Source organism: Rhinopithecus bieti, unplaced genomic scaffold (assembly GCF_001698545.2).
Source record: "Rhinopithecus bieti isolate Rb0 unplaced genomic scaffold, ASM169854v2 scaffold_30732, whole genome shotgun sequence".
Classification (NCBI taxonomy): Eukaryota; Metazoa; Chordata; class Mammalia; order Primates; family Cercopithecidae; genus Rhinopithecus; species Rhinopithecus bieti.
Genome location: NW_016814045.1, coordinates 4,144,288 through 4,164,273, shown reverse-complemented (window position 1 = coordinate 4,164,273; position 19,986 = coordinate 4,144,288). Strand labels below are relative to the sequence as shown.

Here is a 19,986-nt window from a genome sequence, read left to right as displayed (position 1 = left end):
AGGGACCAAAAGCTTGTGCTGACACAGCACGAATGCCAAAGAATTTCTCATGAGTTGCCTCAGTTGGGGAAGACTTATTGAAGGAGATATACCGGGCCTGGAAAGATAGGTAGGACTGTGATAAATGTGAAAAGGAAGGCATTCCAGATGAGGGAAATGGTGTGAGCAAAAGTGTCAAGGTGGGACTGTGTCAAAGATGAGGACAGTTGTTCAGCTTAAGCAGAGAGGATGGATGGATGGACAAACAGAAGGAAGGAAGGAAGGAAGGAAGGAAGGAAGGAAGGAAGGAAGGAAGGGAGGGAGGGAAGGAGGAGGAGAGGGGAGGATGGAGGAGGCGAGGCGGGGAGGGGAAGAGACACCTAGATGAGGCCCAGTGAGGCAAGGGTCTAGACTGCCAGTCTGCAAACGAGTCACACCCCTTCTGTGGTGCATCCTGTCAAGCATTATGTCTGTGTTGAATATTATCCAATGTCAAGGGCTAGGGACTATGATGCTTAGAGATGTCTTCTCTGCCAAGCCTAGAGCAGGAAGAAATACAGCTGAGGGACTACACAATAAGTCTGCTGTGCGGCTGTCTGGCTTTAAATCCCTCCCTGCTTCCCTCTGCCATCTTGGGAAAGCTGGTAGGTCTTTCGAATCCTCAGTGTCAGGATTTACATATGGGACTGGCAAACATTTTCTGTAAAGGGCCAGACAGTAAATAATTTAGGCTTTGCAGGCCAGATGGTCTCTGTGACAACTACTCAACTCTGCTGCTATAGCACAAAACCAGCCCTAGACAACACGTACACAAATTGGCATGGTTGTAGTCCAATAAAACTTTATTTACAAAAGCAGGTGGAAGGATGAATTTGGCCTGTGGGCCAGCGTTTGTCTACCCCTTATCAATACAACAGGCATAACAGTAGTACCTACAGTGTGGAGTAGTTACAGGGCACAGAGATTTTATATGTAAAGCACAAGCAAAGTGCCGAACATTAAGTGTGTGCTGTGCTCTATTGACTTGTCATCACCACTAATGTTATTGTTATTACTGCTGAATGTTACCAGAAAGCAGTGCAAGGGGAGAAGAGCAGCATTTTTTCTTGTCTGAGGGGTTCACTGGGAAATGCTGGCATGATTCTTCCTGGTGAGCTGAACTTTTCTTTGGAGCAGAGAAGCGGTTGAGGTAAATAAGCACTTGTCTCAGTGTCACAAAAGAGCCTGCCAGGAGGGAAATTACAGGGTGCCAGGGAGTGTGCAGAGACAAATGATACCACACCACCATGCCTGAGCCCTTGGGGTGAGCTGGAGGGGTAAGGTCTCAGTCAGGCATATCCCACAGTCAGTGCTGTGCACAGAAATGGCTATGATCACAGTCCTCGGCATTGAATAGACTTGGTTTGAGTCTTGCTTTGACCTTTTTCCCAGCCCTATGACCTTAGCCAAGTTAATAAACATTTCGAGGCTCAGTGTGCTCATCTATTAAATGGAGATTTGAAACAGCATCTCCTTTGTAGTGGTACTGTAACAAATTAAAGGGCAAACACAAGTAAAAGGCACTTGGCACACAGTAAGTGCTCAATAATTGTTAGCAAAGCTCATCATGCTATTGTCGTTGTGTTTTCATTGTCATTATCACGGGCCTCATACTCTCATTTAATCTTTACAACAGCCAAGGGAGAAGAACATCATCATCCCCACGTTACAAATGAGGAGGCTAAGGCAAAGTAGGACCTTGGTCTGGAGTTCCAATGGATGGATGAACTTGAGCTAGGGTAGGCCCAAGGTCCAACACAAGAAGGTGCTCCTGGCTGGGCACGGTGGCTCACACTTGTAATCCCAGCACTTTGGGAGGCCAAAACGGGTGGATCATGAGGTCAGGAGTTCAAGACCAGCCTGACCAACACAGTGAAACCCCGTCTCTATTAAAAATACAAAAATTAGCTGGGCATGGTGGTGGGCACCTGTAAACCCAGCTACTCGGGAGGCTGAGGCAGGAAAATCACTTGAACCCGGGAGGAGGAGGTTGTAGGGAACCAAGATTGTGCCACTGCACTCCATTCTGGGTGACAGAGTGTGAGACTCTGTCTAAAAAAAAAAAAAAAAAAAAAAAGGCTCTCCCAAACATACACTCCATCATGATACTGCAACAGTCCTTACCCCCAACATTGTCACCATCCAGAGCTGAGGATGTAGCTCTGGCTTCTCCAAATTACTGCCATTTTCATCCACAGCTACACAACTGCATCACATCATTGACCTCTTACCCCACTGCTGTGAGGTGGATGTTTGCTAATGAGTATCCATTGATTTCATTGTGCCACTACAGAAGTCAGATTCTACAGAGGCCCAATACAAGTCTTAAGAAGCTCTAATCAAGAAAAAAGGAGTGGACTCCAGGAGCCCAAACCTCCTGCCTGGGCCTCCCTCTTCCAGAAGAATGACCTGATATGGGCCTCGTGTTTGCTTCATGCCTTCCCTGCATTGCTTCTCTTGCCTCTCCTGGCTGCTTTAGAACATCTTGGCTATTTTTATCATCTTGTTTTCCTAGAATGTTTTCTGATTGGAGCCCAGCCCTGTAGAAGTGTGAGATTTGGGGAATGATTGCTCTTCCTCACATGTCTGCTGCTGACTTTGACATGGGAAGGGCAGAGATGGTTTTAGAGGCCTGGGTGTCAGGAAGATGATGACGATGACATCAACACCAGTAAGTCTGCTTTTGACCTCCTCTGTTATGAAATGCCAGTTATCCTGGGTGGAAAGAAGTAGAGTTGGGAGGAATCTGGAGAAGAGAATGTCATGTGAGAAGGGGTGTCTGGAAGTCAGTGCAGCTTTCTAATTTTCTTTGAGTTGCCTCTAATTGTTCCAATTCATCCCCGCAAAGAGCTTGGGATGGGAACCTCTAATGACAGTTTGATACCCAATTGACAGATGAAGAAGCTGAGGCTGAGAGAGGTTCAATAACTTACCCACATTTATTCAGCTTATAAGAAGTAGGTCTATCTGAATCCGAACCACAGTACCCAGAACACAGCAAACACTCAGTACAGATTTATCGAATTGATGTAATCTTTTCCATATTATGTTCTAAACAATTTAAATCACCAACTTACTCCATGCCAAGATGCAGTCTCAGTGGAATCTGCCAACATGGCTATCTCCATCTATTAATTCATTCAGTGAGCAATGATTGAGGTCCTATGGTGTTCAGGCACTGTTCTAGTTACTGCTGTCAGATGCTATCCCCTCTTCTTTCTCTGAGAGAAGAATTCTCTCTGGGATCTCCTGTCTGCTGAGGGCTCAGATCCCCATGCTGACTGGTGTACAGTTCTGTTCTACCATCTGAATCTAGCTAACCAGTCTCCAAGGTCTCTATACCCCAGGACTCCCACTCATTCCCACCAACAGCATCCAGAACACCTACATCCCCTCCTTCCACAAAGAATTGGCCAGCAAGACAGCTGGTCTACTCAGCACAAGGGGATTACTCAGTCATAAAAACATTTGCTGGAATATACCTCTCTGTGCTGATGTGGTTCCCCTGAATGCCTTGGGATGGGGGTCTAACTGCCTCCATCCATTCATTCTGGGAACACTAGTGCCCACAACATGCATCTCAGATACCTGACAGGGACTGGGAGTTCAGGACTGAGAGACCAGCTTTGGCTCTCAAGAGCTCACAGTCTGCTGTGGAAGACAGACCTATGAGCAGGTAATTGTGCTGTGTGGGACAAGTGTGATGACCACTCAACCCAGGCAGGACGGGGTACGTTTCACTCTGACTAGCATGTGTATGGGCCAAGCCAGCCACAGTGGGGTCCACCTAAGGCCCTCTTTCTGTCCTTCCACAGCTCCACCAAGGGAATCATGTGGTGTACCAGAGATGGGACATCCAGTCCTAGACAGTGGACAGAGACCCCCGAGATGATCTGGGATGAAGCGCTGCACTCATGAGGGGTAAATGTCATCAGTCAAACCCATCAGCTGTCTATGAAATTTAGGTGAGAGGCAAGACAGGGAAATCTGGCGTGGAGGTTGCAAAAGAAACCCAGCATAGAGAGAGAGATAACCCTGGAGTCGCCTCCTGTTCAGCCCCCAGAACCCCGAGCCACTGAGAGTCTAACACCTTCCTGTCCTAGTTCCAGCCTATGTATACTTGGCTTGAGCAAATCTTTGTCTCTTGTACCCAGAGGAACCACTGTCCCAGGAAGAAGGAAAGCTTTTCCCAAAATGTGAAGTCTCAGCTGAAGGGTGTCTAGGATCTCTTCAGGCAAAGATATAAAAGGAAGAGCCCATACAAAGGCATGAGAACTAGAGAACTTCAAGAAACTGGCATCAGGCCAGAGGGTTTGGTATGACCTGGGAGAAAAGCCCCTGCTCAGTTTCCTCTTGGCTCTGCTATTTCCCTTAAGCAACCCACATTTTAGAAAGGGAACAACACAGTCTTCTGGGGGACCTGATTCTTCTCTCATGGGATTATTTTGGCATCATGAACTAATGCCACTTTGCACACCAGCCCTCCTGGATTCTACACCCCAGTCCTGGGGTTCACTCTTGTTCTGGACATCAAGGCTTCTTGAGATTCAGCAGGGTGTCACCACTTCCCTTCCCTGGAGACGCCTTCCATGACTGCTTACTCTGAACCAAAAACCATGCCTGGGCCCACGTATCCCCCAGCTGAGCTCCTATGAAGCACGCTGGCTGGTTTTCACATGGGCATCTGCCTCATTAGTCAGCCTGATTGTCCTGTCTCTTCTGATAAGGGAGCAGCGAGGAGAAGTGATTGGGGAACATGCTCAGAATGAACGCACACTGGAGTGAGGAGCCCAAGGAATGACTCCGTACAGAGAAAACAGGTGGGTGCATGCTACAGAGAAGCCAAGATACCAGAATCCTTTAGGGAAGGAAAATCATACTAGAGTGAAACCCTCTGAGGCCGCCAAACACATCTGTCAGGTCACAATCCAGGCAGCGACCAGGTCTTATTTCTTTCTGGGACATTGTACACCATCAGGCACTTGGTGTGTTTCTTTTGCACACCTGCTCCCAGGAACTCTTCTAAGGCACCTGCTGGCCTCAGAAGTGGGTCTGAGGGTAAGTCAAGTGCCCTTCATCTCATGGTGTGTGCCCTTCACGTGGTCCCAAGCTGCATAGACCTTGCTCCCACTTAAAAGGCAGCAAATTCCAAGCTGCCTTCAAACATTCAATCCAAGCTTTCACCCTTCACTCCCCCTATCCCAACTGCTCAGATATGGCCTCTTTCTCCATTTGACCTACTCAGCCTGGTTTTTTTTCAGGCTCTTCACAAAAAGGCAGCTGGTCACTAGCCCTTCTGGCACTAGAGTCCCTATAATGCTACCTCTCACAGTGGTATCATCATAGCAAACTAGTCTCTTACTCCTCTCAGAACAACTTTTTTTTTTTATTTATTTTTTATTTTTATTTTTTTAAATCTGAATCCTGGGCAACTACTCCAACATTAAGCCTCATTTAGGTTGAAAGAAAATTCATTTTCTTACTGCTTTCCCTCTCAACTCCTTTTCTGAGCTTTAATCGAAAGCAGCCGTGCCAGGTCACACGCCATACCACCTGAGTTTCTGCACCCTGAGGTGCTCTCTGCCCCAGGTGAAGACCACAAATGTTCATCCTGACAACAGATAAATTTAAGACATAAATTTAAGAAATGACAGATCTGTTTGCCATGGAATGTCTCAGTGCCTTGACTGTTAATATGCACTGGGAATCTCTAAGAGGGGTTCCAATATGCAGTGGCTTCCAAAGGTATTTAACCTTGAAACCCTCTTCCCTGGAGCATCTTGTTGGATCAGTGCTCCATGGACATATTTAGGGAAAGCACTACTCTAGCGGATGTCATTCAGCCAGTATTACTGGGAGATACTGGTGGCTGGATAGTGCGGGTTGCAGCATGGGTTTAGGAATCGTAGTGACCTGCTTGTTGCAGCCTTTGTTCTGCCACTTTCTTGATTGTGACTTTCAGCAGATGACATCAGCTTTCTAAGTCTCAGTTTCTTTTCATCTTTAAAATGGGTAAAACAAGATAATGTTACCTACTTCATAGAGTTGTAGTTTAAAAAAGACTGCGTGAACTAATAGAAAATAGGTGTCATATGCCTGATACGCAGTAAATATCTAAAGTCAGTCATTATAATCATCATCATCATTATCGTCATTAGATGCAGATGAGGAAGATGAAAAATGCACAGAAATGAGTATAAAACAAGGCAGTAGATAACAGTCATATCTTAGAAATCAAACGGCAGGAATGCGGAGAAAAGACCTCCTAGGTGACATGGCATTTGGATGGGCTTCGCAGGATCAGTAGGAGTTTAGAAGGTGTTGGGAGGCAGGGTTGTGACTGTGCAGAGAAGTAACGGGATGAAAAAAATGCCCAAAGGACACCCACAGAGGCAATGCCATTCAGATGGGCTGCAGGGATGGTGGAGAAGAGGTGAGGTGGGGAGAGTTGGAGAGGATGACTGAGACGTTCCTCAGAAGGCTGGAGCCGGGAGGGCCGGGGATGCTGGCTAGATGGTGTGGGCTTTATTCCGTGGGGATTAGGGTATTAATGGGTAAAGGAAGGGAAATATCCCTAAGGGTCTTAAGGAAAGGCAGTTTGGAATCTGCTGCCTTTTAAGTACCCGTTTTAAGGCAGGACATGGTAGGAATAAGAGGTAGACGCACTGGGGGAGAGAGGAGGGTTAGAAGCTTGGTTAGAGGTAAAACTTAGTAAGGATGTGGGGCAGAGAGGACAGGGGGTGAGACCCGAGGGAACTGCTCAGGCAGCCTTGATGGGACTTAAAGACCAACCTTCCTAAACAGGGTAATGTCACTGAACAGTGCCAGGAGCCAATTGTAGCAACTGATGCTTCTTCCACTGCCAGAGCTCTCAGCGTGACCAGGCCCAGGAAATGGACCTCATTCTTCAAGTTTGACCAGATATTCAATGACAACATTTGGGCAATGGCTTTTATGTTGCACAGAGGCTCTGGAGCCCTCCATGCTGGAGTCAGCGTCCTGTTCCCTCACAGATCCAGAGGTCCCTCCTGAGCAACATGTCCCTAACTCCATTTGCTATCAGATTTGATGTGTGGACAAGTATGACATCCAGCAGGGTCGGCTTTTTCTGGATAACACAGATCTACAGAGTCAGCCCAGAAGATGAAGTACTAGACAAGAGTGGGTGAGAGAGTGGGACTGCTCGGAGGGGTGGGCCCTGGGAGCACATTTTTAGGGAATCATTAGGTAGAGACATGGGGTTCTTAGACTCTTGAGAAAGAGACTGAGCAAGAAAGTGCATTTTCATCTTGCCCTCGGACAGAAAAGCTTGATAGAATACTGACCAAATCTGATCTGCCAGCTCATTCCAGGCCCATGAATAAATGTCCCTATCCTGCCGCCGAGCCTCTCAATGAAGCTCAGGGAGATGGAAAGACGATATCATTATGGGGAAATGGGCTGGGGATTAGGGATGCTGGCATGAGTTTCCGGCCTCATTTTTTACCTTTTTGAAATCCCCACTTCTTTGATATTCACACAGCATCATGTCGAAGAAGATTGGTATGGTGGCTTTCCGGAGCTCAGCCTCAGGGATAAGTGTCATCTCTAATATAGGGCCCACCATGCCTGGGATGAAGCAGATTTTGTTCTGACCTGAAAGAGAAAAGGAACATGAACACATATAACAGTTTGGCGATGCACAGATCCTCCCCCGACCAAGCCTGGGGAAAGAAAAAAAGGGAGGCATAATAGTAAAAACAATCGTGAACACTTATATAGTTGTTTATCACAAGCCAGGCACCGTTTTGAACACTTAACATATATTAACTCCCGTTAGAGTGCATGCATTATCCAAAACAAGCCCGATTATTAAGGCTAATAACACGGGTGTGCGTGTGGAAAGCACGTCACTGTCTACAAGGGTTTTCACCTGCATCGTCTGCTCTGCAAATAGGGCCATGATTGAATATGTTAGAGATGGCAAAGCACAGCACATTTGAAATTATGTCTGTCTGCAATACACGTCGTGTTGCTGAGAGTTTTTAAATGGGCTTTTACCAACTGTTTTATGAAATGAGAAAAGCAAAATTTGCTGCTAAGAGCCTGCTATAATAGTGTGGTCAGTGGAACAAGGAGATTTAAAACATAGCTTGAGGATCAGATGAACCACAACTTGTCGTCTCTTCTGCCTTGTTTCAAGGCATTTCCTCCAACCCCTCCCCTGGCTCCTGGCATTCTAGCCTAGCTAGGGTGGCTCAAATGTCACAATTTCACCTTGCTTCCCCCACAGCAAGGCTTGTGCACTTTACGCCCCTTTGTTGAGAATACTTTTCCCTGCCTGCTCCCTAACCCACTACCCATTACCACGTAGCCTCCCCCAGATGGGTGCTATCTTAGCTTAAACACTCCTTCCTCTGGGAGAAAAGCCTCCTCTCTACACCTCCCACCCTTAGCTAGAAAAGATACCTTGCACGGCCTCTATATGTTTTGCCAGTTTGAAACGATGTCTTTATATGTCGAATCATTTGATTAACATTTGCCTCCCCCACTAGAGCCCAGGTCTGTTCTCCTCATTGTGTCTATAGCACTGAGCACGGGACTTATTAGATGATCAGTAAATACCTGCTGAATGAGAAAATACATTTTCCAGCTCCTACATTCTCTGGCTGTGGGACTTGTATATATGTCTCATAAAAATGCAATAGCAATACTCAGCTGTTGAGAAGATCTTGTAAAAATATGTCCGCATGTACTTAGCACAGAGCGCGGAAGAATCAGTGCCAGGGCAGTGTTGCCCAGTGGGTAAGGGCACCAAATCTGGAGCCAGACGGCCCGAGTGTGTAAACTGACTCCACTATCAACTGTAGCTGTGTCATGTTGAGCAAGTTTGTCTCACCTCTCGGGGCCTCGGTGTCCTCATCTGTAACTTGGAACAATAACAGTATTTATCTTATAAGGTTGTTGTAAAGAAGCAAAGAAAAAATGAGTGATTATTTAGCAAGTGCCCAGGACAATGCTTGGCACATCGCCCACTTTCTACAGCATTAGCTATTAATATTATCTTTGTGATGTTTGGTCAAAATGAACCATAAAGGGGAACCTTACTGAGCAGGACTGAGCAGAATCTTCAGAAAATATGCATCAGAAGGGGCAGATAGGGAATAAAGAGGAGCACTTAGGAATCGCAGGGATTTCCTGGGAAGTGAGAGTCGGCATATTCAAGCAACCTTATCATTGAAGCTGACACCTCTATATTTCATCAGCTGCTGCCTCCTTCTCCTTCTGAGTTTTGGCACCCACCCTGGTTTTATCCATTGTCAGGATGAACATTTGTGGTCTTCACCTGGGGCAGAGAGCGCCTCAGGGTGCAGAAACTCAGGTGGTATGGCGTGTGGCCTGGCACGGCTGCTTTCGATTAAAGCTCAGAAAAGGAGCTGAGAGGGAAAGCAGTAAGAAAACGAATTTTCTTTCAACCTAAACGAGGCTTAATGTTGGAGTAGTTGCCCAGGATTCAGATTAAAATTAAAAAAAAAAAAAAGTTTCATCCTAGGAATATCCTCAGTTAGTGGGAATGAAACAGTGGAGTCAGGCAGAGTTGAGTGAAAACATAAAGACACTTTTCCAGGATATAAGCTTCATTATATGATGCATTTGGATTACACTTAAGCCTCAGGTCTTTGCTTTGGCCCAAATAGAAAACAATAACAACAACAACAACTTCCTTGCTGGCAGGTTTATAGTAATTGCTAATCTAGGTTTCTGATTTCATCCTTCAAGATCCTTTAAGTCTTTCAAACCACAGTGGGGTTTTAAAATTCAAAGTCGAGTGCAAAAGTAGGTAGAAGGTAAATGGGAAACTGTCAGCTAAGCCACCACGGAATGGAGAAATTGCTTGCGCAACAAAGGCCTTTAGAATACTGGAGGGCAATGGGCATGATAAGGATAAATTTTAGATGGTTTAAAATAAAGGGCAGACATGCTGTAGACCCGTGATTTCTTACATACTTTTCATCTGCATTCTTTACAGTTAGTTGAGGAGATATTTGGCAGAACAGGGAAAGCAGAGAGAGAGATGGTGATCTCCAAATACAGTGTGACCTCAATGGCCCTTACAATGCTCCCTTAAGAAATGTTATTCATTTACATAAAAATGGAATTTCAGCACATTGGATTTTGTGTTCAAGTAATACAAATATGTATGCGTTTGCGTATCTTTACATATGTAGATGCATATACATGCACGCAGAACATATTTGTGGCTAACTGAATACAAACTCATTTGGGAAAAAAAGTGCTCATGCAAGACACACACCTACTGCTGTATTTGAGAAAAGGCAAGGAAGGGCGTTTACTAAGAGGGTCTTTTTCATGTAATTGAAGCTGAACTTCACTGGGAACAGATACCAATTAGAAAAGGCTATTAAAGTGCCAACAAGCCAGCAGGAAAAACCCAAATGCCAGATTACACAGGTTTTGGGAGAGGATCTGCTGATAATGAGAGCACAGAGAAGAGCTCAGGGGGTGTGGGTGGAAAGGGGTCCCATGAATTCTCTGGTCTTGGTTTCTCATTTATACAGTGACCTCCTCTGTCACTCCTCCCGGGAGTGGACTGTAGGGTGGAATACAAAGGGTCTGAGGACACTGAGGAGATGACCTTGAAAGAAACAAGAAGGAAGGAGGGAAGGAAGGAAGGAGGGAAGGAAGGAAGGGTGAAAGGAAAGAAAGAAGGAGGGAAGGAAGGAAGGAGGGAGGGAAGGAAGGGTGAAAGGAAAGAAAGAAGGAAGGAAGGAAGGAAGGAAGGAGGGAAGGAAGGAAGGGTGAAAGGAAAGAAAGAAGGAAGGAAGGAAGGAAGGAGGGAAGGAAGGAAGGGTGAAAGGAAAGAAAGAAGGGTGAAAGGAAGGAAGGAGGGAGGGAAGGAAGAAAGAAAGGAGGGAGGGAGGGAAGGAAGAAAAGGAGGGAGGGAGGGAAGAAAGGAGGGAGGGAGGGAAAAAGGAGCGAGAGGGAGGAAGAAAAGGAGGGAAGGGAGGGAGAAAAAGGAGGGAGGGAGAAGAAAAGGAGGAGGGAAGGAAGAGAAAAGGAGGGAGGGAGGGAAGAAAAGGAGGGAGGGAGGGAAGAAAAGGAGGGAGGGAAGGAAGAAAAGGAGGGAGGGAGGGAAGAAAAGGAGGGAAGGAGGGAAGGGAGAAAAGAGGGAGGGAGGGAGGCTTTTGTGAACTTGGCTGAGAATTAAGTTGGGTAAGCCACGACTTTCTGAGGCTGACATGGGACAGAAAGCCCTCTCCAAAGGCTGGCACAGACCCTGAAATGAACAAGGATGAGGGCAAGTTATGACTCCCTGGATTTCAGAGTCCAGCAAGCCTCCTGGGGACTTTGAAATAAAGCTGAGCTGATTTAAAAAAAAAATCAGTTCAAAAGGGGAAGACAGAACATAGATCCACAGATCTTTGCTCCTCTGTCTCAGGCTTGGAAAAGCTCCCTCCTAGCAATGCTCTGAGACAGGCAATCAATTCTCTCCTCATTATTCAGGACTTGTCCAGCCTCAGCTTCCTTCCAGGCCCCATAGAGTCTCTGAGTCTGGGTCAGGTCCTGCCACCGCCACTCCCTGGCTGTGTGGCATTGTGCTTGTCATTTACCTTCCCTGAGCCTCCATGATCTCATCTGTAAGATAAAGATAGTAAAATATGCCTAATAGAATTGTCGAAGCTTAAGAGTTTGTGCAAACGAAGGGCTCTGCACAGTGTCTGCCACATTGCAAAAGCTCAGTAAGTGTTGCTGCTGCTGCTAATGATAAGTACTTTGGCTCCAGCTCTATGCTGAGTTTTAGATTAAGCAATATTAAAAGACAAGGTCTAACCTCATGGAGCTCCCTGAAGCTTTTCATGGAAATTTTCAGGCCGGTCATTTTATTTGTTCACTTTTAAAGCAAACAGCTGAACTGGGAAAGGGTCAGATGGATTTATCTTCCCTACCATGGCTGACACTCACAACCCTCCACTCTTCTCTGTCTCATTGAAGTATTTTCTCATTCGTCCTCAAAGATGTTTGAAAAGCCCTAGTTGGATCATGCTTATTCACAGCATTTTTTCCCTATGACTTTCCTTGCTCTCAGGATAAACTGTTGCAGGCCGTCTAGTCCTGTGCTCCCTCCCCTTACCCATCTTGTGCCTCTCACCTGGTCACCCTCCATCCACCTGCCTGGCTCCCACTCCTCCAGCGCACCCTGCTTTTCTCCCTTGGGCCTTCCTCTGGCAATGAGCTCTTCTTCCTTCCCTCTCCTGGACCCCCCTCCAAAGTCTATCCCTGCCCCATGTCTCTGCAAATAAAACCCTTTCTCATTTTCTAGGGCTGTGCTATTCAGTATGGAAGCTACTAGCTGCATGAGTCTTTTGAGCCCTTGAAATGTGCCTAGTCCATTGGAAATGTGCTGTAAGTGTAAAAACTCCACCAGATACCCCAAAAAGGAAAAAAAAATCTCAGTAACATTTTATATTGATTACATGTTTAGTATAACACTTTAGAATATGGTGTTAAATGTATTGTTAAAATTAACTTTATTGTTTCTTTTAATTTTTGAAAAATAAAGACACTAAAGCATTTATAATTAAGAGGCTTGTATTCTATTTCTAAAGAACAGCACTGCTTGGAGCTCAGGGGTTCTGGCTCTTCCTCATGGAGGCCATCCTTGACTTACTCACTAAGCAGGAGTCTGTCGCCGATTCTGTGGGTGCCCCAAGTTTCCGTTCTACAGCTATTTCTCCTTCACAACTGTCATTAAATAATGCTGCAGTTAGTATGTAACTATTCAGTGCAACGATCACCAGTCCGTGAAGTCAGGGGCTATATCTCTAATCCGATTCAGGCTTTAACCCCAGCTACTGGCATAGTACCTGGCATGTAGAGGATGTGTATGTTAGTTTCCTACAGCTATTGTTATAAATCACCACAAACTTAGTAAATTAAAACAGTACACATTTATTTTATTACACTTCTGGAGATCAGAAGTCTGAAAGGGGTTGCATGGAGCTAAATCAAAGTCTGGGAAAGACTGAGTTCCTTCTGAAGGATCTAAGGAAGAATCTGTTTCCTTGCCTTCCCCAGCTTCTTTTTCCAGCCTCTAGAGGATCCTGGCATTCCTTGGCTCGTGGCCCCTTCCTCCATCTTAAAAGACAGCAATGCAGCTTCTTTAAATCACTCTCTGACTCTGATTTTCTCCAGCTTTTGCTTTTCCACTTATAAGGGTGCTGTAATTGTACTGAGCTCACTTGGATAGCCCAAGACACTTTCACCATCTTCAAGATCCTTAACTTTATCACACCTGAAAGTCTCCTTTGCTGTGTCAGGTAACATATTCCACAGGTCCTGGGGATTAGGACATGGACATCTTTGGGGAGCCTACCACAGTGCTCCAAGTTGGTTATTAAAAGAATGAGCAAACGAATGGATGGATGGCCACACTAATCCCATTTCCCATTTATTCCCAGCAGCGACTCCCCAACTCCAGGAAGCCATGCTTGCTTGGGCTGGTTGCTTCCCTGGAATACCTACCCTTTCCCTGTCTTTCCTTCAGTCCTGACACGGTCCTCCTTCCAATTCAGAAGCCATTTTCCCACCATATGGAATCATCCTTACAGTCCTCACTTACATCCCTTTTGCCTAAACTCCTGAGTCCCCACTACATATTTCACTTTGTTACTTTTCCCTACTTGATAGCTCCACTCTCTGGAGCTCTGCACTGAGCTGGGCACTCTGTAGATGCTTAAACAGTAATGGCCAAATTGCCCTTGAGGTTTGGCCAGGCCAATCTCCCTTCATGGGAGACCGAGATGCCAGGCACTGGAATGTGTCTTTCTTTCCCACAACGAGTGTTAACACAGCAGCTCCATGTTAACCCAAGTGAATGTGGGAGGGTTAAGTGCAAAGTCATTTGCGAAAAATGTGCATTGTTTCATGCCAAGCAGAAATCGAATGTTATGATGCTACACTATTGGGAAAAGTACATTCCATTTGGCGTCCACCCAGGATCCAAAACAACAAATGGCATTAACCCCTGAGTGGCTGGCTCCTTAACAACATGTTGTCCTTCTTGCCATGAAAACCTCCCTGCCCATACCTCCTCTCCCAAAACAACACACACACAATTTGTCTAGACTTTCCCCTGAAGAATGTTAAATAATCTTCAGGCCTGCGATTATAGATTTGCAATTAGCTATCTTATTATCAAGCAACAGGGTTGCTCGAGTTGTTCTTGATGAGAAGATGATGATGATGATACTGATGATCGTGATGATGATGCCCTGATTGCTTCTGGCCTTAAAACAAAATTTAGAAAACTAACATGCATTATGATTTACTCATTATCAGTAGTCTTTGAAAAAACATAGATCATTGGTTATTTCACGCCCTTTGAAACAATTTGCATACACTTTGAAAAAAATTATTTGTAAGAACATTGCACTTGGGATCAAGAGACAGGCTCTTTTAGCCTCAATTCAGTCACTGACTTGTTTTTGACCTTGGCAATGTCCTTGTGCTTCTCTTGGCCTCATTTGGCAACTTTACCTATACAATCAGCAGGGTTGAATGAGACGATGTATCATTTAGGAATGCAACAGAAATCTGACTACCATGACTAAACTGAAGCTTTAATTTTCTTGTTTAACAAGAAGCCAAAGATGGCCGGTCCAGAGCTGCTCCTTCATCCTCAGAATGTGAGTTTTGTCCTCATGGCTTTAAGATGACTACTGCCCCTCCAGCCATATTGTCGTTTTCCAGAAAGAAAGAGAGGGGAGGGCTATGGGCAAAAACGCGTTTTGTTCATTCAATCTGTCCTCTCCTTGCCTCTTGGTTTTTGTCTTGTTTTGTTTTTAATTGGAAAAAAAACTTTCCTGTAGCCCTAACAGGTATGTTTCTGCTGATTCTCATGGGACAGACTTGGGACACATGGCTGTTACTTGCTACAAGGCATTGTTAATTGAGCAAATTGCAATCCTAAAACACTGAATCCTGGATTCAGGTAGCCAGGAACAAGAGAAGCCTGGTTCTTCAGCTCCTTCTTACTCTTCTAATAAATACCTTCTCTGATTAAGGCAGCTGCAGTCAATGCTTCTTTTTTGCAACTAACTCCCAACCCCTGACAGATATGTCTTTTAATTGCATTAATTCATCCTACAGGTTTTTGCTAACAGCAGGGAGTCTGTGATGCTTCAGAGCAAATACTCTGGCCAAGGTTCTCGTCTGGTTTCTGCCTCTAACCCACTACATGATATTGTACAAACCCCTTCTCTCTGGACCTCAGTTTCCTCATTAGTAAAACAATGAATTGGACCAGATCAGTTGCTTCCAACTGTTCTCTGCAGTGCTCAGGGATTCCCCCTAGAAAACCCTCTACAAGGGAAGTTCAAGAGAAGCCTGTTATAATGGGCTCTGGGTCTCCCACCTCACTTCAATTACAATAGCTCTATTTTCATCCAATTTACTTATTAAGCATGAGAATTTTTTTATTGGTCCTCAGCTAAAATAAATGTTTGAAAATGCTGGACAGTATGATCTCTGAAGGGCCCTTCTAGCTCCAACGTTCTGTGATTCTAAGCAGGTGGAATATCTGGTAACATCTTTTCATTCATCAGCATAATTGGGAGTGCAGGAATGCCTGCCAAAACATAATCTATATCTAAATAAAATCTTCTGTGTGCAAAACAATGGCAATGAAGGACATCCAGAAAAGAGCAGGCCATGCGGAAGGACTTGAAACAAACAAACCACAGATCCCTGTTTTGCAATTCTGGCAATGCCTGGGGTGCCGAGCTGGGGAAGGAAGCCTGCCACAGCTTTATCCAGCCTCTGCTGTTGTAGAACAACGAATGTAAACTTGGAAGTGAACTGAATCTGGGTCCATCATGTGTTGAGCACATCTGATGTTTTGAAAACTTTCAATTAGTTTTCATTAGTATTCATAAATTGGAAAATACATTGAAAAACCCAGTCTCCTGGCTTCTTTTGAAAAATTGAAAGGTATGAAAACATTGGGATTGCATTTCAGTAGGACAGCAATTAACTGGAGAGGAACGGCGACAGTCTTTTTTCTCTGCATGGGCATGTCATCTTCACTTTGCTGTGGGCCCTTACTCCTTCTCATGTTCCTGACCCTGAGGTTAGGTGCCGGCTGTCGTATGGGCCTGTGCTTACACGATGTTCCCCCATTCCCCTATCATTGCAAAGCAATGGTAAATGAAACGTCAATTATTTCCTATATCCCAGTCCTTACCCAGTGTGGAGAAACAAAAGATAGACTGAGAAAGACATGCCTTTCTAGAAAAACAGGGTAGAGGTAGTACCCCCTCCTCCCAGGGGATATTTGGCAACATCTGGAGACTTTTTTGGTTGTCATAACTAGGGAGGGTGCTACTGGCATCTTAGAGGGTAGAGGCCAGGGAGAACAGAAAAATTAGGTTCCATCCTGATGGGGCAAGGATGACAATAATGATAAAAACTCTGATGTGGGGGTGGTGGCCTCCATGGCTTCACTTGCCCCAGCTTGTGCTCTTATGACCCTCATAAGCTCCCTGTGAGGGTGCTTATTTCCCCAACTTAGGCCTGGTGATGCTAGGCCTCACAGCCTGTAAATGTCAGAGCAAGGCCTAAAGCAAAGATGTGGCAGTCTGTTCTGGGCTTGGGTCCTTGGCTCTGCCTTGGGCTTTGTGAGCCAACCTGCAACCTCCCTGTTATCCAGCCTGTACTTCTCTTAGCTTGAGTCTGGTGCTACCAGCAACAACAGAACCCAGACTGATAGTCTCTTCACTGTACTATGCTTCCCCCACAGTGGATAGAACTTGCTGGAAGGGGCATGCAACGGCCGCCTAAAAAACCCCTGGGAACTGGCAGACAATAAGAGGCCTGGGGAAGCAAGAAGCATAGTCTGAAGAGGGAACAAAAATTAAATCCAAGAGATGGGCACGGTTAGTACTTGTAGGAAAGTCAACAGTCACACCCAGGGCAGAGCAATTTAGAATCAGAGAGTCAAGGAGGGACAGAAAAATAAAAAAATTCATTACTGTTCATCCATCCATCCATCCATCCATCCATCCACCCATCCATCCATCCATCATCTACCCTTTCAGCACATATTTATAGAGGAGGATGCAGGCCATGAGCAAGGTTTATGGCCCCTGCCCTTGTGGAATCAAAACCATACTCAGAGGCTTCCAGCTGTTTGATTTCAAGCAAGTTACTTCCTTTTCTGAGTTTCCTGATCAATAAAAGGATGGGGGAACAGTTCCATCTTACAGGAAGTGATGTGAAGATTAAATACAATCTTCTTAGCATGGGACTGACTCAGAGTCTCAGTAAATGTCTCCTTGGTTCCATCCCTCCCTCCACAGGTATCATTCAGGTAACCACACAGGATTCCTGCAGCTCCCTGAGGCAGAGACAGCTTATGGGGTTACTTTTCAGCTAAAAAGACCCTCTCATATTTCAGAGAACCAATTCTCCCCATGACGTCGGAGTATGTTTTGTGGACCATGCTATACAGGATGCAGAATGACCCTCCAATCAGCAGCAAGCATTCGTGTGATGTGTGAGCACATGAGTTCCCATGATAGTCCTGGTCCATCTTACAAATTTCCATTTGGATCTGTAACCCACTGGGGGCATCAAGCAGAAGCATATTCACAGCTGCTTGCAGGGTTGGGGGTAGGTGTGCGTGTGGGGACCCCCTCTCATTCAGAGTATAATCAGGCACTTACTAAGAACCAGGGTACACACAGTAATGAACTGTTATTTCATGCTCCCACTGCTAAAACCCCTGTGGCCCTCCAATAGATGGTCTTCAAGAAGGAGTTTGGTGCACGCCGATGTGAGTATCTGGATGTGTGTGCCTACTTACCAAGCTTGTACCACATATCACGGATGGAGAAGCCAATTAGCCGTCGCATGTCCCCGTACCTAGGAGGAACAAAAACCTCTGCTTCAGGCACCAACTCAGAGGATCTCATGGACCTCCCCCTCTTCAGGAAATCCAAAAATGCAACCTACTTATTCAGGATTTTGTTGTACTTGGCGTGTGAGAACTGCTCCAGCTGCAGAGAATCCTGGGTGATAAAAGCCACTGCCAGATGAAAATAGTTGTTCCACAGCTGTAAATGAAAGAGCAGAGAACAGTTATGGAGAGGGTCTGAAGTGGGAAGGCATAAGCGCTGGGTAGTGTGAATAATTTATGAAGATGGCAGAAGATAGAGGCAGAACCAGTTTAATTGCGCCCACTGCAATTTTCTAACTGGCACTGACTCTGAAATTAACATCCTGGCCAAAGTGAGGACAATGGATGGATTTCTCTAGGCGCTACCACGTCCACTCTCAGACAACAGGATTTGGGAGAAGAGGAGAATTTTAGGTTTTTTGTTGTTGTTGTTGTTGTTGCTGTTTTGTTTTTTTTTTTTTTTGTCCTTGTGCTTTGTTTTGTTTTTTGAAAGACAACTTGTCCCAGCTGAGTGCCATGGAGAGCTGTTTCTTGCCCTGGAATTAGAGGGTGATGAAGGGTAAGACAGTTCAGGGATTCACAGCCTCTCTGGAAGTCCTCCCTAATTCACCTGACAGCTTGGAGGACCAACCTGCAATCCATTCTGTCTTAAAATATTTTGCCTTTTCTTTCCCTTTAGTTCGATGGTTTCACAGTGTGGTTGCCAGATCAGCAGCAGCAGCAGCGCCTGGGAACTTGTTAGAGATACAAATTCTCTGGCCCCTGCCCAGACTTACTGAATCAGAACCTCTGGGGGTGGGACCTAGAAATCTGCAGGTTAATAAGCACTCAGGTGATTCTGATGCACGGTTCAGTTACAGCCCCTGCTGGCCCAGCTGAGATGCAGGCTTGTAAGGATTTTTGCATATATCTGATCTGTTAGTGCTAAATGTGAGGCACTGATACTAGAACCCACTCCACCAGCTTGCAGTGAAATAGAGCAGGTAAAGGAGTCAGCACATGGTGACTGTTCAAAAGACTGGCCACACTGATGGCAATATTGATACAGGCTACAGAACCAGAGATATTATAGATCCAAACCATGGATCTACAATCCATAGATTCATCACAGAGCCTCGGTGAACCTGTCTGCAAAACTGAGGTGACTCTGGTACCCACTGCAGAAAGCTGTGATAAAGATGAAACAAAATGAGGTGTTTAAAGACATGAATCACAGTAAGAGCTCAAAAATCCTTGCTAGCCTCATTGCTGTTGCGCTTTTCTTTATTCCAGTGGTTCCTTTGGTACCAAAGCCAGTGGTACCGCCTAGGGTTTTGGTGCTCAAGGGCAATTGTTGCAAGATGCCAAGGTCCTGCAAGAAGCAGGTGGGAGACAGCTTTGCTGAACAAAGCCCACCCACTTTTGGCCCCTCTCAACAGTGTTTGTAGCAACAGGATAGGTAACATTAGCCAGAGAAATCATCCTGCCATTGAGACCTTCATCCTTAACTCAAAGATGTTCATTCGTGTTTGCAGATGGCCAAGACTATAAAAGTGGCAACTCTTCCACTGATAACATAACATCATCATTGCTGCCCAGAGTATGACTTTCAAATGGGTTTGCGGTTCCAGTCTTTGGAAGAAGCAAGACAAGCAGTTTAATTTTACTATGGGCCAGGAACTTTCCCATACATCTTCCTTTCATCGCTCAACACTTGACAGCTCTTATTCCTCATCTCAAGCTTCCTTCAGATGAGGAGACTGAAGCTTGTAGAGGTTAAGTATTTCGCCTAAGTCTCTCATCTTGTTATACACACAGCAGAGCTAAGATCTGCACCCAGACCTTCCAATTGACATCCGGGGTTCTTTTAACACACCACGGTCAGTCTTCAGCTGGGGATGCATTTAACAAATATTTCTGGAACATCTGCTAAGTGCCCAGGCCTTGCCACAGTGTGGTGACAGAGCAGCGGTTACACAGACAGTGATCCCTGGCCTCATGCAGTTTACATTTTGTTGAGTGAATGCTTTTTT

The 19,986-nt window shown here is 45.4% G+C and overlaps 1 protein-coding gene across 1 annotated transcript in view; it reads right to left on the bottom strand.

Annotated features, from left to right (window-relative positions):
• Positions 1-19,986, bottom strand: part of DOCK2 (dedicator of cytokinesis 2) — a 443,859-nt gene that overhangs the window by 57,168 nt on the left and 366,705 nt on the right. Inside the window, exons 31-33 of the mRNA XM_017849424.1 lie at positions 18,031-18,131; positions 17,882-17,940; positions 7,505-7,653 (exon numbers count right to left, since the gene is read on the bottom strand). Coding sequence (XP_017704913.1) covers positions 7,505-7,653; positions 17,882-17,940; positions 18,031-18,131 — 309 coding nt within the window. The remainder of the gene's footprint in view (positions 1-7,504; positions 7,654-17,881; positions 17,941-18,030; positions 18,132-19,986) is intronic.